At 35.0% G+C, this 27,100-nt stretch overlaps 1 protein-coding gene across 6 annotated transcripts in view; it reads left to right on the forward strand.

Annotated features, from left to right (window-relative positions):
- The window catches only part of LOC121731909 (RNA-binding protein Musashi homolog Rbp6), a 618,826-nt gene that overhangs the window by 553,005 nt on the left and 38,721 nt on the right, over positions 1-27,100 (forward strand). For all 6 annotated transcript variants that reach the window (XM_042121592.1, XM_042121594.1, XM_042121593.1 and 3 more), the window contains one exon: positions 22,486-22,568. In XM_042121592.1, coding sequence (XP_041977526.1) covers positions 22,486-22,568 — 83 coding nt within the window. The remainder of the gene's footprint in view (positions 1-22,485; positions 22,569-27,100) is intronic.

The raw sequence follows: 27,100 nt of genomic DNA on the forward strand, positions 1-27,100 counted from the left end.
CTAGTTTGGAAAATGAATCAAATAATGTGAAGCGAACACTGCCGCGGGTAAAGCCACTTATTGAAAAAAAAATTGTCATTTGGTCGGATCATGTCAATTCAATCTTATTAATAATTGTAATATTATGTCGGCTGGGTTTCACTTATGTCCATAACGCGACCAAATTGCTTAGGTCCGCCATCTGCCTACTAGCCCCTAGGAATCAACTTCTCTGATAGTACCATCGAGGAAATTGATTCCTAGGCAGTTGACGGACCAACGTCATTTGGTCGGATCATGTCAATTTAATGTTAATTGTGATCTGTCGGCTGGGTTTGACGTAACGCGACCAAACTACGTAGGTCTGCCTAGGAATCAACTTCTCTGATAGTACTTCAAACGTTTGCAATGTAGAGTTGCTTAAAAGTTTAAAAAAAAACTTTAAAAGCTACTAGTGCTGATGAGCGTCATGAAACAACATAAACCGGAGCAATATTAGTCTTGGCAGGTCTTATTAAAATATCTGTAAGCATCTCGCGGTGGAAATTAACCCGGCTAGATTAAATATTAATATCGTATCTGACGTGACGTCACCCCACACGTGAATAACTGAATTTCCAAACGTGTCAATGACCTTAGTACAAAAGTAGTCTAAGGAAACTTAGTACAAAATATTATTGAGAATTCCACGAGAATTCCCCGCTAAAATCGAAAATCGAAGCGTGTTTAAATTGTCACTTCTGCGTTCACGTTCCGTTTAAACTTTTCCATTCCGCGTTAAATGTTGTGACTTGACGTGTTGTGCGATGACGTTTTGTTTTTTTTTATTTTTTTTTATTTTAAGTCGCTTTTCAACAGCCAAAAGCATTAGCGACTACAATAATGATTACATTTATATACTATCATACATATTTAAATACTTAACAAAATTAATGGTCTGTATGTATCCTTGTTTCAAATATTCGTCAGTATTTGCATGGCGTGTGTGAATAAAATAATATTACTCTTATCTTTAAGTATGTAAACATAAAAATTTGTATAATAGTTTTCTATTATTTATTACAATATTTTGCCAACAAAAAATGAAACTGCGCAAACAAAAAAGGTACATTTGAATATTGCTTTGACAAATTTCCATTTAAATATCTATCTCTATTTATACATAACATTTGAATTGTACATCGCTAGTCGGGTATCGATAAAGGAATAATCTAGAACGAATCAATCCTTGGCGCTCGCATAAAATCGGATTGAATTTTTTTATCCTTTCATTATTTATTTACTCCCATCACCGCCCTCTGACAATTGAAAATAGAGAGCCTTTTATAGAGTACGATATATCAAATAGGAGTAATGCTCGCCTACAAGTTAACGAGAAATATTCGGAACTCGACGAGGTTTTGTTTCGCTCGCGGCTAGGATTTGCATTTCTTTATCGATCATTCAATTATTTAGCCCTCAATACATAACTCGATTGTTACAAACAGACTTTTAATACTTTTATCAAACACGAGAGTTCCTGTTTACCTGGTAACAACATTTTTCTTTGTTGGGAGTCGTTCAACATAATAATATGCAAACATTTACAAGCCCGCAATATATTTGTGTGTGGTGCAGTTCTTAACAACGGAGTGACAGGGTAGTGGGAGGCCACGGGGGGCTTCATTAGATGGAACCTCGGGCTCCGAGGGCCGCGAGTTGTGACGTCAAACAGGCGAGGGAATCGGACACGCAAAAGGCACTAGTTTAACAAATTCTTGTAAACGCAAATACACTCTTGTGTGTCCTGTATCCCTGGTACTCTAGGAGCTTTATTGAAGTTAATTTTGTTTGTTGTTTTTTGAGAAATATCTTTGTTTAAGGCGACTAATACTAACATTATTAACGTGACAGCGCATTGTTTGTCTATTGCTTATTGACACTTGGACTGCTAAATCGATTTTAATAAAATTTTTAACGAAGATACTTTGAGTCCTGCCTGCCTAGCATACGCCAACGAGATATCTCACTCTCGAGATAATTAAAAACTACTCGTCTCATAATATCAAAATTTCGACATTATCTCGACAAAACTCTATAAAAATGTGTTACTTCGATGATAGATCTACGCGAGAAAAAATGTTTGTCATGCTAGGGTCAATAGAGATGAAGACACAAACCATCAAACATCGAGAAAATATATAGAGTGAGATATCTCGTTGGCGTATGCTAGGCAGGCTGGAAAGGGGACTAAAAGAGTTTTTCTCGCAAAAACAATTATTGATGTTTCAAGAAACGAATTTCAGCGCGGACAAATTTGCGGGCCACGTCTAGTTCAATGTGTTTCTTTAGCTTGTATTCCTTTTTACCTCGCAAATTTGATGGCACTTGCAAAGTTATAAAGCATTCTATGTAGTTAAAATATAAGTAGCGTGCGAACAAAAAATTAATTAATTGAAGTTAAACCAAAAAATCTCTCATCTTTGTATTTATAGCACAAAATGTTCGCGCGAACATTTTATCTTTCAGCAGCTAAATGGTCTTTATAAATCTCATAATAAGCATAGAATTAAATAACGATTACAGTCTAAAACAAACTTGTATAATTAAACTACATTTTATATTAATTCAACTCGTTGAAGCTATACAAAGTTACTAATTAAACGTAATTAGTGTAAATTTTAAACCCATTCGCGGGGAAGTTTTATTGTAAATGTTCACCACTAATAAGCAGGAGTGAGCATAAGTAAGCGTTAGTAAGCATAACGAAAGCCAACTCTGAACTTCGTTACGTGTTGTGGAGTAATTGAGAACATCTCGAGTATACTGTTGAAAACTTCAAGTTGATTTCATTTGTCTATCGAGACAATTCTTTTATGATTGAAATTCTAGCTAGTATGTTGCGTGTTTGTATCATAAAGTTAATATACCTAGCGGAGTAGAGAAACAAAGGCCTGAGCAAGAGAGATGTCACTATCAGTAACACTTCGTGGTAAAAAGAGACGTGTGATACATGACAGCAGCACTCTGTTTTTGACGTCCAGTCGGCACGTGCCGCACGTTGACAAATCTTGCTTGAGTAAGTGTATACGTACACATATTTTTACACACAGATGAAACCAATTTCCGTTTCGTTTGACAGCTCGAGATTGTTGCTCTATTTCGCTAGGTATAATAACTTTATGGTTTGTATATAAGTACAAAATCTATACTTATCTATACCAAAGTTCTTTCTTTGCGCTTAAATCACTGAAACGGCCGAAATTAAATTTGCTAAATTATAATACTTTGAACTCGACGAAAGGACATAGAAAATGATGAAGGATGACAACAAATCTCTAAAATACAATAATTAAAATAACTTCAAAAAGTACTTGCAAAATTAAAAATATTATTTACCTTGGCATAATTTCCAAGTTTATTTTAAACATCTCTTACGCATCAAAATATTAGAAAAAGACCTTAAAAATTTGGATGCACGTCAAAATATTTACGCGCGTTTGCTCACGTCGGTTTGAAAAGAACTGGCAGCGGAAAATTGCTAGGCCCTGTGTTTAGGTGCGGTTCTCTAGACACATCATTACGAAGGTTAGGGCCTGCGGTGCGCGCCGAAGGGTGAGATAAGGGCAGCACAAAAGAATACCTTGTTCTCTATCCATTATATTGTGTACTAAGCCTAATAATGCCGTATATAAGTGAGCTTCTATTTTAACTCATGCAAAGGTTTTCACTCGTTTCGAGATTACTCATAAGTGCGAAATATAAAAATGTAACAGAACCGCTCTTTGTGCGTATTGCCTTTCTCGGATGTGGTTGGAAGATGAAAGAACAGAACCGAGAACAAACGGTGTGTAATTTTTTTTACGGAATATCATCATTAATATCAGATACATGGCATAAAAATTTACGAAGTACAACAAGACGAATTAAAGTAAAACAGAATTTTATAAGTTATAATTCACATTTTAGTAACTAGGCTCATTGATTTTTATTTATAAAATATCACTAGTAATAACATACACCATTACATACCACTAGTACGCCATTACAAGAAATTAGGAGCATTCCAGGTATTCTAGAATACATCACAATGGTACATTAACTTACAATTCAGGTCCTCCGGAAAATGACGGACATGTCCCAGATTCCGCAATCTCCATACACCAGCGTGGATTAGCGATATCTCCAGATACGACGTCAATCCATGCAGGATCATTATCGTAAATGTTAATGGCCAGCAATTACTAGCATAGGCCTTCGAAATTGAGCATTCCCGATTTATGCCGATCGATGGAGAGCCGGGCTCCCCGAAAATTCTCGAACTCGACTTTAATTAAAATAGTTCCACGTAAAAAATTGTAACGTGACCGAGCGTAGCACAGATTTTGGTTCAATCAGGACAGCGTCTTTAATATTACAAAGGTCGGTGTAATTACGATTACGGATGAAAAAAGGTTTTCGGTATACGCAGGGTACTGTAAGGTAGGTTTTCAAAATGGCTTTTATATAGCATCCGATGGTAATGTTTTTCAAAATCGATAAAATGTTTATATGACGAATTTTCTCTATAGATATTTGCCCAAATTAACCAATAAAAAGATTATGATAAACTCTGCTCCCTCCCGTTCTATATTGTTTCAAAAAATCACGCCCAACAATTTCGTTTAATCTTCGTTTCCGGTCTAAAGTATCAGATTCATATTCTCATACTATCACTCATCACTTCAAAACTTTTGTGGGGAACTACACCCAGAGAGGCTCCGGCGCGATCATTTATTTCCCCATTGAAAGCTCCGAGCACTGTTTACGAATACCAAATAGATGACTTTATACAAAGTTTCACAAACTTTAAATAAATAGTTTCTCATGGTTCTGATTTTCCTTGGTCGTGTTCAATCGACGCCGTGAGGGGCGTCGATATTGTGTTTTTCTAAATCTCCGACAATAACGTCACAAACATACAAGTTTTTCTGTTCGACTTTTTACAGTGTTGATGACAAAAGGAATTATTAACTCGTAATAACGATAAAAATATTAGTTATCATTTGTACTTCCATTAGGGTGGTCCTTATTATTCGACTTTTAAGTTATGCCCGGGGCACTTTTTCATGGTGACTGACTGACATGGTGATCTATCAACGCACAGCCCAAATCACTGGACGGATCGGGCTGAAATTTGGCATGCAGGTAGCTGTTATGACGTAGGCATCCGCTAAGAAAGGATTTTGATCAATTCTACCCCCAAGGGGTTAAAATAGTTTGTATATAATAAGACTTCTTAACGCGAGCGAAGCCGCGGGCAAAAGCTCGTTTGATTATATACCTCTAAATATGAAATATTTTTTTTATTGTTAAAATTTAGAGGTCGCGACCAGCTGTCAAAAATTTTAAAAAGCTCTGAAGAACAGTTTCAATGGTTTCATTAATTTGGTGTTTATTCATATTTGAGGTGCAAGTACAACTTACACAGACTATACAGATATAATCAACGTACGTAGTACCCCGCGAAATTAATTTTTTTTTCTTAGGAATAAGGACCACCCTTCCATACAATTATGTAAAAATCTGTCTGTTACCTTTTAACATTTGAACTGCTAAATGTGTTAAAAAATATAATATCTAATAATCTATTCTTCATCTTTTTAGTAAAAGATGGCCCCGGGCGAGTTTCTTACGCCGGTTCTTCTCGCCGAGTTAGTTCCCGAACCGGTGGTAGGCCTCGTGTAGACGCGACGTTCTAAAAGTGTTAACTTTGTTAACCTATTTAGAAATAAATATTTTTATTTTGAATGGTTTTTGTTTCAGCAAAATGTTACAAAACGATTACGCGTTCTAAACTCTTTCCTGCGTGATTGAAATGAGGATGTTTCCAATTCTATCTGCCACCAGGTGCCGCTATTTAAAGAATGTAGCTTAGGGTATATAGCTGTCATAATATGCCTATCTAACACGATAGACCCTAAAGCTACATAGCGACACCTGGAGGCAAATAAAATTTCAAACATCCTCATTCCTCATTCAGAGCAAATTTTGCATATTATATACTATACTTTCTAATTCAAATAGTGTAGATGTAGATATTTCATGATGATGTTGTTCTTCATTTTTTGTATCCGATAATGAGGTGTATTCTGATCCACGTTAATAAATGTTTGCTAATGAAGTAAGTCGCAAAAATAATTAAATTTAAAATTATTTAACGCATAATCCAAATTGTGAAAGGCATTACGTTGTAGGTAAATATTGGGAGTGATATTATTAATTTTCATAATTTATTAATTTTCTTTTTAATAATTAACGGGGTCGACTGTCGTTAACATTATTGTTAATTCAAAGGCGAACTATAGGAACTGGAACAATTTAAATTTTGTCATTATTGTAATTAATAAATATTTTATTTATATTTTATGCACCACATTAATAATTGAGATTTTTTTTAGAATGTGGCTTCTTTGCTTCAAAAAGTAAGCAATTTTTTTCCATTACGAGAGTCTGTACAGCATAAAGTTAATATTATACCTAGCGGAATAGAGAAACAAAGGCCTGAGCAAGCGAGATGTCACTATCAGTAATACTGCGTGGTAAAAAGAGACGTGTGATACATGACAGAACGACTCTTTTTTTGACGTCCAGTCGGCACTTATCGGCACGTTGAAAAAAATCTAAGAAGGATGTTTGTGTAAATGTATAGACAGAAGTAATTAGTACTCGAGATTGTTGCTCTATTCCGCTAGGTATATTAACTTTATGCTGTAAAGAGAGATTTCTTCAGCATTGTGCATACACTTGGTAACTGTAAAATAATAATTGGACGCTGTTAAGCATTCGTGTACTAACCCACAAAAAAATTACGTATTGAGTTATGGATGCAGTTATGTTCTTAACTGCATCCACAACTCAAAAATTTAACAATAAAAAAAATTGTGGGATAGGACACTGATGCTTAACAATGTGGTATAATTAATAAAATAATTTCATAAAATCTTAGAACACTTTGCGATAAATTATTTAAATCACAAGTGTCAGGCTGTGCTCGTTACAGTCGGGGACACGTCTCATAATATCTCCAAATTAACTTCATGTGTCACATCATTCTTAAGCAAAGTAATTAATATAAGGATGAGAAAACAATTACGGTAGGTAATTTGCAAATTAAATTAAACGCAGCCTTCGCAAAAAGGCAATTTGAAAAACAAAGTCTGTTAAGGGGTTTAAAATTTAATTTTGAGATAAACTAGTTATGAATGTGATAGAAACACGCTACTCGATTCCATTTCTTGAAATCTTATTGAACAATACTTTTATTAATATCATACTGTTGTGACTTTTGATACAGCAATCAATTGCATTATAATATTATACAGCCTTAACTTTTTTTTCAATCCAATAAGTTTGATGTGGATCGTGAACATGTGTAGCGGGCATTAGGTTTAAAGCGGGCGATCGGAAAACCTTTCGTTCTTTTGTCCCCAAGTTAAGTTCGAACAGTTTCGAATCTTACACTTTATATTTATACGACTCGAGGGAACCGTAGCCCGAAAAGAAAACTGTACTTTTTCCTTATAACGGGACAAAAGATGCTATCAATTTTTGCCATTAGGGATATAGTGGCAGTATTATTATCTGCCGAATTGCTTTATTAATGCGTTATAAAGCATTGTCACGAAAATAGAGAGTTTTATGGCTCTTAACGAATTTTATTTCGTGTTTTATAGACACAAAAATGTTTTCGGCCGGTGCTCCCAAACTATGTTATATTATTATATTGTATTGTTCACGCGAATATAAATTATTGAGATGTTTTTATGAGCAATAACGACTATTGTAAAAAGTTCTACATCACCAGCTTCCAAGTAAAAAACTAAAACTTTTCTGCTCCATAAAATATGCTAAAATAATACGGAGAGAAATATAAATTAAAGCACAAAACGAATTGTCAACTTAAAGTCACGGAGCCAGTCAAAATACAAAGGAAATATGAAATTATAAAAAGAATATTGTAGAGCCAATATAATATTAAAGAAAAGTTTCTGCAAAGGAAATAAGTAGTTCGCTTCTTAAGGCGGGCGGAGACAATAGAATCGGCGTGACTCCCAATATTAATGATGCACAGAGAATGCACGTGGAACCTTCTCGAGCCTTCTAGAGCTTTCTAGAGCCTCCCGATACTCATTAAGTATTGATTCATAAGTAATACCCTTTCGAATGGACTGGACAACTTTTCAAATTTAAATGCGAGAGCATTACAATTTCGAGGCAGACATTCAGTATTCGCTTCGGCTACGCTTTTATAGATTTTATTCAAACTTTAAATAAGCTTTGGTTGTTCTGTAAGTTGTGATTGCTATTCATATTCAAATAATAAAAAATATTCTTTTGTGTTTACACTTTTATTCAGTCCACAATTCCTGTAAAACAATGGTAGTAATGTGATTACATTTTATTAAATTGAATGGTTTTCAGATCAAAATATCTACTGATTATACAATACAACAGCATTAAAACAAACAATTATTGTAATTTATATAAATAAATTAAAATTAATAATGTACATAATCCAATAAAATATACCATTCATAAATTGTTATGTAATAATTCTATGAAATTAACTTAAATTTACATGTCCATTATCAATAAAATATACTAAGAAAATATAAATATAACAGCAAATATAATAAAGTAAAAGTATGTTTTTTTTAATTGAATAAGGGGAAAACGAGCAAACGGGTCACCTGATGGAAAGCAACTTCCGTCGCCCGTGGACACTCGCAGCATCAGAAGAGCTGCAGGTGCGTTGCCGGCCTTTTAAGAGGGAATAATAGGGGAGGGTAGGGAAGGGAAGGAAATAGGGGAGGGTAGGGAAGGGAATTAGGCCTCCGGTAAACTCACTCACTCGGCGAAACACAGCGCAAGCGCTGTTTCACACCGGTTTTCTGTGAGAACGTGGTATTAACATGGCTCTCCCACGTTTTTGGTTTTGTTCTCATGTAGAAGCGACAGCTTAATCTATTGTGATGAATTTTAATATAAAGACACCTCGGTTCGTCCCTCCGGACACCTCCACTTTAACGTAACACAATTATTACACGGTAAAGTTTGTAAGAAATTAACTATTCATATGTTGCCACTGAATTTTAATACCTAATTTAAAGCTGTGAACATCTTACATTTTAGCCTTAAAGTTATAAAATAAAAGTAAGAACGGTATGAAATCGTAAAGGTCATTTCACATTGTAATTTGTAACATGACGAGTCGATACGATTAAGATCCATGCAAAACTGGAATTAGTGGGCTGCGTTCGCGGACCACTAGACGATCAATTTTATTGCGCAAAGATTATTGACCGTCTAGGGTTAATATTGAACATTGGCGTGCCTAATATCTATGTCAAAATAAATTGTACAATAAAACGTTCAACAAATATTAAAATGTCAAAAAGATGTTTAAAAATTTTATTATGATTCACTGAAATCCGCCATTTTTGACCTACTCGTTGTCGTTACAATACGTACTTTAAACGTAATTTATCTATTCGCACCGTCTATTCAGAGTAAGCGAAATTAATTGGAACCAACAATTATGAAAGGGAATAGGCTCATATTACGAAATCAAAAGGATTAATACGCGCGCAGTCAGAGCTGCCGATGATTAGGCCATTGAGGGTTCTGAATTTAACTGTTTAATTTTGAATCAATTTCCGTTTCCGAGTTATATTTACACAAACGCGTTGAACGCTTTAATCACGATCGGGCCAACTACTCTTTAGAAATCCACACCTGTAATTATCGTTTACTTTGTTAATTACAATTACTTAATAACTTAAAGCTTAAATCGCATTTTTATCACTTAACCGCAATTATTTTATAAACAGTTAATATCCCAGCCGTGCTCTTGAAATCAAATTCGTTTAACATGATACTCCATAGTTCTGCTCTATAAAATTATTTGACATTGCACTTAATAAATGTGTATTTATATTCATTAAAATATGTTCATAAAGATTACATATTATTATTTAGATTGAAAGTAGTCAATATACATTATTATTAGTTTAAAAGTATTTGGTTGAATACAGATATAAAATGCATTTGTTAATGAAGCCTGCCATTTATTTCGTGTTACAAAACATTTAGGCAAAGCTATTTTATAAAAACACGGACATTTTTGGGCAGTTACATAGAAACAAAACAGCAAAAAGTGATGTTTTATCATTTATTTATTCGGCTTGAAAAAACGGGAGTGAAACCTAAGCGCTGACGAAATATTTTAGTTGAAAAAAAAACTAAATTCTCAGCACAAAATTTGTCACTCGCTGGATGAGAATTTCAGGCTTCGCTTTTCGTTGGTTAGCCACATCACTGACTCTATTTAATACTAGTACAGTTTAATGGTCGACAAAGATTTCGGATACGCACAAAAATATTTTTGCACCACTACGAGTATGACGAAGCTAAAACGGTGGTTTTTGCAGTCAGTAATAACAAATCAATCCTTTTAAATTAAGTAAGTAATTCATATTATTATTACTTCCCGAAAATCAGAAATATTAATTGACAGGCTGAGTTACTCTTGATTTGATTTCGATCAAGAAAACAACGGATTTATTTATATAAAATAAATATTATGAATATTTATTTATAATATTTTTTAATAAATATTTATAAAAAAGAAGACAAAAGTAAGTACACAAAACATTATGTTAAATTAAATGTCCTTAAATTCTGAAAGTACGAAAATAATTTCCAACTGCTAAAGGTTTAAAACACTAAAACAACCGCTAAAGCTAGTAAAGTATCCTATCGGAACTATTTAATACGTTTCCGAGTCGTTTTAGTGTTAAAACATCTGTCGCGTATGTAAAGTTAGGGTCATAAAGAACCCTGACCCACTCACAATTTAGGGTTAACTTTTAGTATCGTAAAATTGTTGTGAAATTATCAAGTTTTCGTAGTATACAAGGTAGTTAGTTTCGTTTCGTTGTATACATAAATTGTTAGTTCACTTAGATCTTATGATATTTTTTTCATTTTTCCGACCAATCCTAAACTGCGCTATCGAAGTTTCTAAAGGCATGACGTGTGCAAGGTATGACATTACGTACAACATAGTGTTATATACGGTTCCCATGAGTGTGACGGGCAATGTTAATTCTTACTATCAAAACAGATTCACACTGACTGTACCTATACAGTATACAGTGTATACAAACGTTACAGTCAAACACCTGTCCTTGTCTTATAGATACGCTAGAAAAGTGTTTTTCAATATTTTTGATTTCGCGACCCCTGTCGGCGACCCCCCGAGTAAGGCTTCGCGATCCCCCTAGGGGTCGCGACCCACAGATTTAAAAACACTGCGCTAGAAAATTCACTTGACAAAGTATAAATATTACAAATGATAGCTGTAAGACGCACTGAGAATATTTTTATTAGTATGGGTCTAGTGTATTATATTTTGCTAAGTTAGGTCATAAACGTACTTTTTATAACTGCTATAAGTTCCATATAAAACGGCAACCATTTTTACATTGTTCCAGCTGTTTTAGTATTCTATGAGTGTTAGAAATCTGCTTACTATGAAGTATAAAGTTAGTCACGTCGAGCACGAAGAGTCCAGCCAGCATTATTACCTAACTGATTCAGGTAAAGGAAAACTTCTGCTGAAACTCAGACGCTAGTGCGTCAGTGTTTTTACAAAATGAATTATTAAAACTTTCGAATACTTTCTGTGGATATAAATTGAAGATCTTGAAGTTTGAACTTCGATGGGTGGACGGGTAGGTTTAAGACCTGAATGGCGACACAAAATTATATTTTATAATAAAAAGGAGGCACGTGAATTTTTGATTTCTTTTAGGTACTCTAAAAATATTATTAACTAGATGACGCCTACAAATCCGTTGCGTTAAAATTCGTTTATCGTGTGGAATCCGACTGTCTTTGCAACAGACAGACACACTTTCGCATTTAGAATATTGGTAAGGATAATGATTGTTATGTTTTTCTAGCGACAAACTATTCTGCCTTTGACGTTTCACACGACGTGAACGTAGACGATTGCGGCGTAAGTTTCGTTAAAAATCGCCATTTTTCGCGCCATTCTGCGAGCGACTCGTAATCGCGCTGCGCAAATACATTTTGCACTTATTGTGAGCTTCGCATCAGGTGCTTGTGTGCTCGTACGAGGGGTAAGAGAACAAAGCGGATATCTGTGTTGTATGGATCGACTTAAAAGCCCATCCCCCTTTTTATTAAAACTGTGTTGGCATATTTAACAGCTGACAAAGGGTGTGTGGAGACCACTCGAGACGAATTTGTCCGGTATCGCCTATCGCTACTACATTTTACAATGTCAACTTCATAAATATAAATTTGAGTTTACTTTCTTTACTTTTTTGATAGACCGACCAGTGACAGTTTTAGTTGTCGGCTATTTCAAAGAATCAGATAGATTCAATACGTAAATATAACATGGATTGTGTAAGTATTAAAAATAAACTTTTTATCGCAATATCAGAAGCCAATACGGATGTTAAGATAAGATTTTCGCATGTTCACTTGGGACCTATATAAAACTTATATTAATCTCATTGTGTCTGAAGGATAACATAAAAACATATCTACGTCACAGTATCATATTATGACAAGTATGACATATACCTAACTAATATTGCTATACTGTGTCTACGTTCAACAAAAGTTTTTGTATACAGTGCGCTTGTCACAAATGACAAACCGAAATACAAAGCACTGTACAGTCGAACACAAATCTTGCGTGTTCAACGACTTTATTACTTAGCAATAAGGTTGAAAATCTGTCGGTGACTGTACGTGTTGAGGAGGAAAAAACTATCCTTCATGTGTGATATGAAAAACTTGGTGTGAAGATAAAAAAGAAATTGTGTGATCAGTTAACTCTTTGTCGTCTTACTTTGATATCGCATTTGGCCTAATCTTCGTTCGCTTTTGGCAAAAGCTTTATTTCAAAAGCTATGTAGAACACTTTTACTCGTAACACGATAATAGTGTTATTTTGTATTAAGCACTTTTTAAGTTAGTTTATAAAATATACATGTGACTTTAACGCTAAATAATATGCTTTTTAATCCTACTTCCTACTATCCTACTAATATTATAAAGGCGAAAGTTTGTTTGGATGTATGGATGTGTAGATGTGTGGATGTATGGATGTTTGTTACTCTTTCACGCAAAAACTACTGAACGGATTTTAATGAAACTTTACAATAATATAGCTTATACATCAGAATAACACATAGGCTACAATTTTAACCGACTTTCAAAATGGGGGAGGTGTTATGTTCGTTTTCTTATATTCAACGATTACTCCGCTGTTTGTTAACCGATTTTCAAAATTTTTCTTTTGGTATATAGGGTATCATCCCAATTTGGTATTATATTCACAAAAGTGGTGATCTGATGAAGGATCCATAAGTAATCGAGGGAACTCCTCAAAATTTATAGGGAAACATGTGGTGACTTCGGTTTCGTGAGAAGTATTCTAAGCATATGCTACCAACAAGTAAAATTTTGCACCAAGATATACCTGGTATACCGTAGTTCGGAAGGTGCTGAGAGAACTCCTGATTCTTTATAGATACAAGTTTGGGAGTTTCGGCGTTGTTTTAAGAACAGAAAGCATATGCTACTATGCAAATTTAAATTCATCATCATCATTATCATCATCACTACCATATTATACCATTTCATAGTCTTTGAGATCGAGACTCGAGTTTGTCAAGCGATAATTAAAAAAATCTATACCTACCTAAAATTATAAACCTGAAGAGTATGTTTGCTTGAACGCGTCAATCTCAGGAACTACAGGTCCGATTTAAAAACTTATCTCAGTGTTAGATAGATCATTTATCGAGTAAGACTATAGGCTATATTATATTATCACGTTAAGACTAATACGACCGAAGAAACTCAGGAAAATGTGGGAAAAACGGGGGAAATATATAGAAAAATGTACGGTTTCTGTAAAATTCCTAATTTACGCGGGCGAAGCTGCGCGGGATATCTAGTATATAATAAATATTATAGATCAATACACGTGCTTACAAATATTTGTAATTGCTTATTATTGAAGTATATTGCGTTATATAGTTTCGCAACCACGTTGGCAATCGTTGCCCAAGATCTTCATCTTGGAAGAAGCCTTACAAATAAAAAAGACAATAGAAGTAATCATTTGGCAGTTACAAAAAGTTTTTAAGTTCATAATAACAATTTACATCAATGGATATTGAAATGTCGAAGTTGAACGTTGAAGTTGATTGCACAAGGAATTGTAACCGCAGCTGGGATTGTCCGGCGTCCGGCAAATCCCCTGTCCGGCAGGCCGGACACGTACGTCTTGTAGGATTATTACTATCTTGTAATACCACTGTTGATTTTCAGGTTAAAACATTGTAATGCGAGGATTCTAAGGCAGTTAAAACTTAGAATAATAAAATGAACAAAATAAAAATTTTGAAATAATATTATGGCAGGCTACCCATCAGACTTTAGTCTACTTCTTATGAGGATTGTTGAGCTATATAAATTAGGAAGAAATGGTCATAATATATATTTCCCTACCATCGAATCTAACAGCTGCGATTGTTAAAGTTAAAGCTACAAGACCAGATTTTTTTTTTAAATTTACTATACTTAAAGTTTTGTGACTCTTCGTCTGGTTTACACCATGAGAATATCTACAATTTTTATTTACCTCTACAATTGAACAAACAAAACGCTATAGTCAATAGATTGAATAATAGATGTGTCTCAAGCATGATACCCACATGCTCAGTCAGTCGTGTCGCGATAACACGCCTAATTTCGCTAATCACTACACGAGTTCAAGACGTATGCTATATCTAATGAATGTCAATTATGTATCAATGTGACGTAAATCAACCGGTAAGTTGATATAATAGGTGACGCCGCTTTAAAGTAAAAAACCGTGCTGGATTAGATTGCTTGTTTTCTATGAGAGGCCATCATCAAAAGACATGATGAATACTGACAATGAACTTTAATTTCTTAGCTTTAGTCATTGCTGAGAAAAATCGATATCGATACAGCCAAATTATCAAGGCGTCGCCTTAAATCTAGACATTTTTCGCTTTACGTTACTAATTTTCTGCTTTAAAACTATAGTAAGGACTATCCTGAGTATATTCGAGCGTTGTATTTTTCCCCCTTTTATTGAGCCGTTGGACAAAATGTATTTATTTGGCACACCTATATACTAAATGATCTCTTAGAGAAAAATATGCTTAAGGAAATTTGCCCTCGAAGGCAAATAACTTGGCGTTGGCTTAAGGCTGAGATGTGCGAGGTCCTAAATAAACAGTCAAGCCTCTCACGAAATATGGAGAGTTCACAATACGTTCGAACGTTAAGACCGAGGCCATAATATAATTTCTCGAATGTCCGCGTCGTCAGCAACGCAGCTGCCTCGGGTCAATTCAGACCGCAACGTGACGCGTAGATGCATTTCTAAATTTGTATGGATTTGACAGATTCGCAAGACGTCTCACGCAATTGAAATCTGTCAAATCCATACAAATTTATGCCGCGCCGCGCCTCGCCTCGATGCGTTGCGGTCTGAATTGACCCTAAGGGTGAAGCCAAACGAGCGTAATATGTGAGTTGCGAGTCGCAGAATTTCAGCTGTCAGAAATTCTGTTTGCATTCAGTTTCATACAAAAGTCTTGTTTGATACAAACGAGCGTAATTTTGTGAGTCATGATTTGTATGAAAAGATATTTACGCGGCAGAAGTTCTGCGACTCACAAAATTACGCTCGTTTGGCTTCACCCTAATATAAGCTGCGTCGCGAACGTGCGGCACCACAATACAAGAGTGACTACTGACTCGTCACTTACTCTTACTGAATCTCAATCTACGCTCTATTCTCCATTGATGCGTATTATGTTCAGTGTATCAGTGACAACTAACGATATGACTTCGCTCTAATGGTGGCCATACACCATCCTTCCTATTGTCCATAGCATGGCTCATGCCAATCCACACACGGTCAGTTCTAACTGATTCAAACGGTAGCGTCATGCTGATTGGACGATAGGAAGGATGGTGTATGGCCACCAACGCCAATCCACTCCTACATACGCTCAGTTCTAACTGATCCAATCCGTAGCGTCATGCCGATTGGACGATAGGAAGGATGGTGTATGGCCAGCATAAGATTATATGAGATGTAATAATATACACTTTTCATTTCAAATTTCAAAAACAATTATGTTTTACACGAGCGTTTTCGATAAAATCATCATCAGGTGTAGTGCAGGTAATTTTAAATTATTTTTTTAAAATAATTGGTAAACAAAAATAGGGTGTCATGACGCTGACACCCTATTTGTTTACCAATTATTAAAAAATTTAAAATTACCTTCACTACACCTGATGATGATTTTATCGAAACCGGTCGTGTAAAACATAATTGTTATTAATAAAAGTGGAAAAAGTGCATGAAAAGTGTATATTATTACTGTGAAACATGAATTTCCACCAAAAAGTTACGATACATTCAATATCATATATATGAGATGTATTTTGAAGCAAAATAATTCATATTTCTGTATCGAGGACTTTATAACATGTGTGGAATTTTTCAATGTTCAGACTTTGAGTCATAACTCAAATACGAAGCGAGAACATAATATTATTATCTCGCTTTTTCTTGAGGCAATTTTAAACGTAATTATTATTTTACTAAAACAAGTTCATATTTAATCAAAAAACTCATTTTTGTTTATTTAACGAATTATCATAAGCAAAAGAGAAAATCAGCATTTTATATACTTTCAGAATGTTATCTAAGCCGCTTTACAAAAAGTAACTTAATTGTGAAGGCGGCCTAATAACGTAAACTTCGTTTCAACAAAAGAAAGAAAAACTTAAGATTAAAGTTTTAGCTCAAAATCGAGGCCCACACAAAGTACGGGCAATTGTGTTTACTTCGTTTACCTGAGTAGACAATAAGGGTGTCTACACAATCAAGGCGACGAAAAAGTTGATTGTTTGTGTTCCATTCAACTTCACAATGGAGAAAATGAGGAGCCAATTCTTTTTGCAACAGCTTTTATTCGCCGTTTCTGTCACCGAAAGTTTGCAGTCGCTCGGAACGCATTAGACTCGTCATATTATATTTGCTTTGGAATAAACGTGTGTATTATTCTTCGCCGCGGAAATCTCGAAAAACGGTATATTCTTAAACATGTTCGCGCTGTTTGATGTTCTCTTGTTTGTCGCAACTGAATATGTATTGCAATGTTTTGTGTGTGTGTGTGTGGTATTCGGTCGCGCGCAAGTGAATAATATTGCAATGTTTTGTGTGTGTGTGGTATTCGTTTGCTCACACACTGCCAGTCATTTGAATTTGAATAATATTATTTAACAGTGATCAGCGGTACTCTATTTTCTAAACTCTAGTTCAAATATTTAAAAATAGAATTGGCTTTATTTAATATTTGAAAAAAATCTTCATACAGAAAAGTTTTGCCATAGCGTATGACTCCAAATTACCATAAAATAAGGCTTTCAAGGCATTGAGTTATTAAGTACTACGTACATACATCGCAATGTTTCAAGGTTTTCTCGTTACTGAATTTTTACCTTGAAATAGATTAGATAGAAATGAGAATGAAATAGATTAAATGGAATGAGATTATAGTCTATATTGTATGTACATAATTTCAGTGTACACAAGTCTTTACTTGTATGTGTGTGTAACTGTCAAGTGCTCCATGCTCACTAAAGTATAATATTTTATTAATTCAAATATTTTTTATACTTCATTTTTAGGGTTCCGTACCCAAAAGGTAAGAACGGGACCCTATTACTAAGACTTAGATGTCAGACAGACAGACGGACGTCTGTCCGTCTCCAGGCTGTAACTTAAGAACGGTAATAACTAGAGAGTTGAAATTTTCACAGATTGTGTGTATCTATTGCCACTATAACAACAAATACTGAAAATAAAATAAATTAAATATTTGAGGGACATACAGCAAATGTAATTTTTCAAACATTTTTTGCTCGGTATCCATGATGACAACAGGTAGGTACTTGAAATGTACACAAAATACTCAGCTATATTTATACTTTAATAAATAATAATAAAATTTCAATAAAAAAAATTAGCCCCCCTTAAATATTTTAAGGGGGGCTCCCATACAAAAAACATATTTTTTTACTATTTTTGCTCTATAATGCGCGCGAGTCTGACTTGCACTTGCCCGATTCTTTATCTCATCGATAGTACCAAATAATGCCAGATAAGAACTGTAGTATCTCTTAATTATGCTTGCGTACTCCGTATTACAATAATGAAGCGAACTGCGAAACAATAACAAAAGTTTGGCCGAAGCGCTGCTCGCGGACAACTTCGGAGTGCTCGTTGAACTCTCCTAATGAAAACTTGCTTGTTACGAACAGAACATTTTATTTTATACAAAACGAGGTAAAAATTGTCACGAGAAGTGCACCCGGTACTTATTCAATTAGCTACGATGTTTGAGACGAAATAACAAGGTGGAGCGAGGTACAACTAATACGTTATATTTTTTTAATTTGTAATTTAATAAGTTTTTTCTTTTTGTTCTGACTGGTGGATATTAAGATGATTGTTGTGTATAGTGTATACATGATTTCTGATTTTAAAAACGCATCCTCTTAGTTTAATTCAGCACTTTTAATAAACAAACATTTCCGATTTAGAAGCTTGTGATGTTAGTAAAGATGGAGCAATAAATTATTGTACCTAGATAAGGTATAGAAAATCGCTACACTGTAAAATTAACGCAAGCTGACAAGATATCCAGTTTTATGACGATGTGTTCCCAGCAAAAAATACTCGAAACTTTGGGTTCGTTACGCCTCGGATTGTATACCCGCGTTATCGACGCCTACAATAAGTCGCATTTTATATGGTTATTATAGCGCCATAAACGCCACCGGCCGGTGTTTCATACAGTGGGGCAGATTATACTGCCTGGCTCCTGAGGGGGGTGGGGGGTCACGCCGTGGGGGGGAGGGGGCGGCCCCCGCTGTCAACTCCACGTGCCGCTCGACAGATGTGTCGAGATAGATATCCGATATCGGAAGACACATTCATAATCTTGGCTAAAATTTTCATTTCTTATATTGGATCGGATTAGATCGGTGTTCCATAGAAATCTTATTTTATCCGTCTCGTATTATCTGGGCTCTCAATAGAAATGTATTTTGCATTTTTTTGTGAATGAATCTTTAAATATTCTTACCATATTCCTCGTTAAAATATTGTTGGGAGTTATACTAGGTTATATTATGGTTTTTGTATTTAATTTACAGTTCATGGGTTCAAATAACATTTAGTATGCAACAGCTAGTCTTAAGTATTAATAAAATTAGCTTTCTAATATTTAATGTAGTAAAGAATTTATTCATTTATTATTAATGAGATAAGCATAACATTTCCTTAAGAATAATAATGACGAAATAGCACAAGACCATTTAGGATTCTTCCCATCCTCAAATTAATTTATCGTTAGTTAGCCCAGCCGACATGCGTAAGAATAATTACGTTTCCGAAATCCTTTTCCTACGCAGAAATTTATCCGGGCATTGTAAGCGGCGGTGACGCGGACGAATTTCGCCAGAACATCCCCATTTATCTCCGCACAAAGGCACGTGAAACCTGAAACTTTTTACGTGGTCAATGACAATGCTGTACTATTCTCTTAGCATTTCTCGAACTTCGCCGGATATTGTGTTTCCGATGACTTCTAATGTCCATACTGATAGAGAATAAAGTATTCTGAACGAGAATTTTAGAATTTTGCCTACCGGAGAACCTCAGGGTCTTTAAGTGTTTTAACGTGATTGAGAACAAAAATTATTAACAGGATATCTAAAATATCTGTAGGAATAATATTATAATTATTATTTTACAAAATACTTAAATAATTACTTGTTCAATTCTACAACCAAGAATAAAGATCAATGTTTTTAGATATAGATGAAATTCAAATAAACGCCGGAAGTTAAAAATTGAATGAGAATTACAATTTTTAAAAATAATTATGTACCGGACAAATTAAACTTGTACCGCACTAGAAAATTTTACAGTACATAAGGATATTAATCTAAATATATAAAACTCAAAGATGACTGACTGACATGGTGATCTACCAACGCACAGCCCAAACCACTGGGCCTGTAGACAAGTGGCAAAGCGCTAACGCTAACGCTTACGCAAGCGCTACAAAATGTATGCGATTTGACATAAGTCATCGCTTCGCTAGCGAATACTAATGTCAAATCCATACATTTTGTAGCGCTAGCGTTAGCGTTAGCGTAAGCGTTTTGCCACTTGTCTACGGGGGCTGGACGGATCGGGCTGAAATTTAGCATGCAGGTAGATGTTATGACGTAGGCATCCGCTAAGAAAGGATGTTAATCAATTCCACCCCCAAGGGGTTAAAATAGGGGATGAAAATTTGTATATAATAATACTTATTAACGCGAGCCGTGGGCAGCGAATGTGTTAATTAGAGCAAGGGACATAGTCAACTTAACTAAATGCTCCTGCAATATACAAGGTGTTTTATATTTTCAGTCAACGTGTTAAAATCAATACCTAACTTTATATTACATTGTTGCTTACAGTCCGAGCGTTCATTTAGAATAGGTGTGTGTAAAACGTTTTATTAAGTCGTAGTTTGCTGACATTGCCCGCAGAAAAGTTCGCTAGTCCGTTAGTTACTTTCCACTTTTCCCGATGTTTACCGACCCGCATAAGGATCGATCCGCCCCCGGCTACGTAATTACTGACCCTAAATTTGTTTTGATTTAAATCGTAGTTTAGCGCGCCAAAAAAACAGAATAAAGACAGTATATATGTCACTAGCCATCATTTATGAATTCGAGATGGCTATGGTCAAACGTGGCGATTTATAGGTGTACCAGAATCTGAATTCTGGTGGCAAAAAGTGAGAACATAAATTGACTCTAGCAATACCGGGGTAGTTGGAATAAAACATTTTGATCCTTTTTTTTTTCTTATAATGGCTGATTATGTGTGTTAAACATGCAAATATAAAAATTTATCCAATGATCAAGGATATTTTTTGAAAATCTGCTGTCAAAAATTGCCATCATTCTGGTAGACCTATACAGTATACACGTTCATATTGAATGTCAAAATTTGTATGAATTTTTCTCAATAGCATTTAATTTGGACCATAAACAGTTTAGATGTGATTATATATATCTTAAAATTAAATTAGCACTTGGCCGGTTTTTTCATCGGTTTGCACTCGCTTTGGAATTGTGTTTATTGGACACAATCGTTTTGGATCCTTCGTCGTAAAACTATAGTATCTACGCAAAAGAACTTAACTGTAACCCCTTTATTCTTTTCACGCCCTAACAAAACAGTGCTAGTGACTAGCTTTCCTTAAACGACAAAATTTTAAACAAACAGATAAGGGCCGGGACACAAAAACACGATACGATGTCGTGTCGTACCACGACACGTCGTTTCACGATGCAACATCGCACGACGTCGTACGATGTTGTGTCGTAGTTTTTTACGACGCGCGTCGTAATCTACGATACAACGTCGCATCGTGAAACGACGTCGCGTCGTGGTACGACACGACGTCGTGTCGTGTTTTTGTGTCCCGGCCCTAAGTCCGCTAGATCGAGCCTGGGCGCTACAAAACGAGATCTCAAGTAATTGTATAAGTAACGATTTATTTAAATAGCGGTGCGGTCGCGTTTACATTCAATTACTAGTGATCTCAGTAGCGTAACTATAGGGCCCTGCCAGGGCTGGCAAAATACCACGGGCCCCCGACCCAAAAGGGCCCCGGTCAGAATTTTTTTTAAGCATCGTTTTATTGTTAACGTGACGATTTTCACTGATAAGGCCCCATCAATTTGCCATGATCCCCGGATCTTATAGTTACGCCACTGAGTGATCTCATGGTATAGCGGCCAAACCGCTCGATCGCGCGGATTCATATAAATCGAGCGTAACGGCCGCAAAGATCGCTGATTCCAAATGAAGTCGTTCAGTTACTTAAACAAATTCCTCTGACTGTACATGATATCAATGACGCACCATATATTTGGCACGTGTTAGCACCTGCTTACCACCCTAATGTTGTTTGCTCGGTCCGCTCGCCACATGACTTTGTGTATCTTAATCGTTAGCATCGAAACACTCGCTGTGTCACGTTAATCGCAACTTTCCGTTGACTTTACACGCCCAAAGTCGTCGTACCCGAACTGCGGCAAAAAGTTTTAAGCCGAAACGACAAAAACGTCGCATTATTCAATTTTCCAGCGAAGAGTGGATTTTTTTGAAAAACGCCTTTAGAATTTAGAACTTCTATCTAAGCTTTTTTACAAAACAATATTTTTGCTTTACAACTAAACCACTGATGATTATATTTTGATGTTATGTATTTTATTTCAGTTAATAAATAGAAGTTCTCTTTGTTACAGGTTTCGGATTCGTCACGTTTCAAAGCGAAGATATTGTAGATAAAGTTTGTGAAATCCACTTCCATGAAATCAACAACAAAATGGTAAGTATATTCAAAATATTTATATACATTGGTAGTATTCAAAGTCCTACCTAGTCTTATTTTCCTGTTCTGAGATTATATTTTGAGGCTAAAAAACGCAAAAAATTTGAACTTCGTTTAATATTATTTGTGATTTCACCATCTCATGAAACATTCACAGATTTGCCCAAACCTACCTAAATTTTTATTTCTTCATTCTAGACCAATATATTCTAAATAAAAAATGACCCTAATCTTTATAATTTCTTATTTCTTGACTACATTCTAAATACAAAAATTATGCTGAAATTTCTGTTAAAATCAGGAGATCTCAATCCTAATGTTGGTATTATGGTCGAGATATCAATTAAATTGAAAATAACGAGCTGGCATCACTCCAAACGGGGCCAATAAAAATCCACTAAAACGCTTCAAAATCCTGTTTAGACTTTTTCCAAGCTCAATCGCATTTCTTCTGTAACCAAGAATTTAATTATACTTACTGCTTACTGTGTTCTTTAGAAAGAGACAAAAATGCGTTTTGGAAATTTGTGATAGGCATGTCTCTAATTGGTATCATAGTGTAAAATAGTATAATATTATAATATTATACCATTAATAGTTGTAAATAACTACTATAAAGTAATAATAGTTATAATTAATGCTTTTGCTCCGTTTCAAAATTTATGATAAAAGTGACGCTGATAGTTGTGAAATCAAAGTATTCATTTTATTACCCTATTACTGTTCTAATAATAATTATGATAATAATTATTCTGATTAAGCTCTAATTGCTTCATAAGCTTTACATAATATTTCACTCTTAATAACCATGTACTTACCAATAAAAGTTGGCCCAAATTAACTTCGACACGCACTAGACAATTTTTGATTATTTTTGTAAAATGAGGAGCACGCAATACATACTTTATGAAAACATTAAATATATGTGTTAAAATTTTTAAATAACATACCTATCAATATATTAACTAACCTCTTCTTGAATAATAGTCGAACTTGCAAAGATCGGTGTTTCTCCGTTGTGCGATTTTTTTGGAGTTTGACAATATTTCTGTCTCAAAGCTGTTTTTTTTTTTTATGAAAGAAGGGGGCAAACGAGCAAACGGGCCACCTGATGGAAAGCAACTTCCGTCGCCCATGGACACTCGCAGCATCAGAAGAGCTGCAGGTGCGTTGCCGGCCTTTTAAGAGGGAATGGGGTAATAGGGGAGGGTAGGGATGGGAAGGGAAGGGAATAGGGGAGGGTAGGGAAGGAATAGGGTAGGGGATTGGGCCTCCGGTAAAATCACTCACTCGGCGAAACACAGCGCAAGCGCTGTTTCACGCCGGTTTTCTGTGAGATACCAAAGTTGAGTTTTCAGGATATACCAAATATATCCTGAATTGATTTTGTCAATCGCTAGTAACTAATTTCTTTTATAATAATTACCCTCGTGAAACATTAACGCCTACATACATTGGCCCGACTGCCTGATAAATAATGTATTATTATGGGTCCTATTAAGTAGGCTGTCTTTATATATTAAAAGGAAAATTCGAAGCTGAAGGCTGAAGGTATTAGTAATATATTCGGCAAAATACACTCTAGAGACTGTCGCATGTCATTGAGAAAGGTTACGCTGCTTTGAAAATTATTTCGTAGTACAGTGATGGCTTATTATCACTGGTCGATAGTGCCCACATGCAGGGTGCGGGAGATTTTTGAAACGCATGCCTCGACCAATAAAAATGCGCCATTAGTTGTAATAGACTCCCCGTATGCTGTATACCGTACGAGTTAACGACTAATGAAAATGCGCCCTTAGAATGGAAGAAAATATAAGTAGGTAATACTAGAGATCGCCCAATGGTCGAAATTCGACCTCAAATAAAAAATTAAGTTTCAAATTTCAACGCTTTTCTATTCATATTCTATTGTCAAAATATTGACTTTATTATTTTTTAGACATAATTCCTGCGACAGTCTCAGATTGATAAGCCAAGTGATGACAGACTGGCATTGGTATGTAGGTATAAACCCACCCGTTGTGTGTGTTGTAGTGGGTGTAATGTTTTTGTAAATCATTATTTCAAAATAATATTAGCTCGCACTCGCTTAGCACTCCTTCACCATATAAACTATAACTGTGCAAAATTTCAATCACCTACGTTTCCGCTTTTTTCGTCAAAAGGGATCCAACGTTTTTCGCTCACGTATTAATATTTTATAGATACTAGATGCCAGTGACTTCACGCGCCCAAAAGGTCCCTAGGGAACCGTATATTTTTATGCAATTGAAAGTAGTATTTTATACTTATTACTCGTACCTATGATTTACACTAAGTATGTCTGTGCCTTTCATCAAATTCAATCCTATTGTTTTCTGCAAACAATCAAACTCCTGTTTATTTAGTTATGTTAGTTAAGATAAACTCCTGTTATAAACCTCAGGTGCCATCAACGATCGCGAATATGATATAATAGTTTCTAGTCTGTCTATGACTAATAAACAGACGAATATATTATAACCTCCTCCTTTTTGGAAGTCGGTTAAAAAGTAGGAAAAAGTAGTGCACTATTTTAGACATTAAAAGTAGTGTACTATTTAAACCGTATGCATTTATATAATTCAGTGGGCTTAATAAACAAAATTACAGCATAATTGCGATGGCTTTGAATATAGAATTACGAAGTTGGTTATTAACTGTATTTGTTTAAGCTCATATCAGTTAAAATTAAATGCTAACTTTGATAATGGCATTTTGCGAGTCAAACCGCAGAGCAAAAGTAATTAAATTAATTTGAGAATAACACGTTAATGCTTTTTATCAAAGAACCTGCAATTTACAATGACAATTAAAATTGGTGTAAAAACGTTCGAAATATTTAGTCGACGGTGAAAATGTGACCCTTAGGTACATAAAATTACAAGAAAAAAACTTTTTCACAAAAATAAAGGCAATACAGAATAATGCATGCCACGCTGTTTGTGAGCGACATAATCACTTAAAATTTCCCCTTACGGTGTTAGGGAGTCGAATTCCTTATTAATGCTTGTTTTTGCTCCACCCTAATAGCTCGAATCTTGCATAAAAGGAATCGGGGGATATACAGAGTAAGTGCAAATAGAGACATCAAACGAATGGGTAGTCTTTTAGAGTAATTACGATCGCGAATGTGCAAGGTGTGGAGAGCACATTCGCGGTAATGTATGCCGGAACCATTTTGATGCAATTACGAGTTTTGTGACTCAAAAGAGCGGTGATGGATATAAGTTCGTAATATCGAAACACAAAAATTATTAAATCATACAATTTTACTAATCAAATGTTGTCCTTATACTTTTTTACTAATCAAAAGACACACTTTAAAAAAATATGTTTTATCCCTATCTGTCATTCAACTTCTGTTGTGTACCGGACCAGGGCAAATCATATCAAAATTATAACGTATGTCGTGTGTTAGAAAGGTTACTGAAAAAAATCCTCTTTAGTTTAACAAAACAAACACTTTTGCTTAGAAATTAGGCGGAGGTATTATAGCGGTGGACTATAATTCTGACTTGTAGAATAAATATGCTAATAATATTTTTGTATACCAAATGCTAATAAATTTTAACAACTTACAATTAATCCGATATAAATTTGCCGTAATATTTGATATCGTTGTTATTCTAATCAACCTTTTTAAATGCCTTGACCTCTGTCAACATGGGGTTTGTCCCTTAAGAGGATACCACAGCGGCTAGAGAAATGAAAAAAAAGTACGTGTAATATCTATAGCTGTCTCCCTTACCTCAAGCCTATACCGCAGAACGCGATAGAGACAACTGCAGAAAATCCAGAAAATCAACGATTCGTTGTCCCCTGATTCCTTCTCCAAAACTTAACCGATTTAAGTACTTTTTTCATTAAAGATTAAAAAAAGGCTTGAGCTGTGTTCCTATGTTTTGCTTTTTTTGTATAATCAATCCAAATCTGTTTTCTGGACGTTTGAACACAGTGGAAAATCTGGCCATTTTTTTGGGTTTTTGAACGTTCATATCTTATTTAATAATTAAATTATGAAAAAAAGGAAAACATAGGGACATTGTATTAGTGGCCGTAGATATTCAGGAAAAAAATTATAACTCTACTAGCATTATCCAGGGAGGAAACAGGGGACAACGTTTGTATGGAAAAAATGGCGGTGTGGAATCCTCTTAATAGGGGAGTAAAGACTAAAGGTCTCAGCCCCTAGACGAGATAGGTGAACTTTTTCAAGCAAATCATTGTCATATTCAAGTAGGTATTTCAACAAGGCTTTACTTTATTTAAACGATCATTTTAAACAAAAAGAATTAACAATGCGTTTTAGAAAGTTTCTGCGACTGGATAACTTTCTGAAGATATTAAATTTACTACGTCGAATGCTACGTAGAGTATCATAATATTATTATCATATTATGAATTCTGTACTGCATGGTACTGTGATTTCATTTTTCCGTTCCGTTGATCATAATGTCTTAATTTTTTTCAGCTTAACCTCACTAGTAACATCGAGTTAACTAACT

This window comes from Aricia agestis, chromosome 11 (genome assembly GCF_905147365.1).
Source record: "Aricia agestis chromosome 11, ilAriAges1.1, whole genome shotgun sequence".
NCBI classification, from domain to species: Eukaryota; Metazoa; Arthropoda; class Insecta; order Lepidoptera; family Lycaenidae; genus Aricia; species Aricia agestis.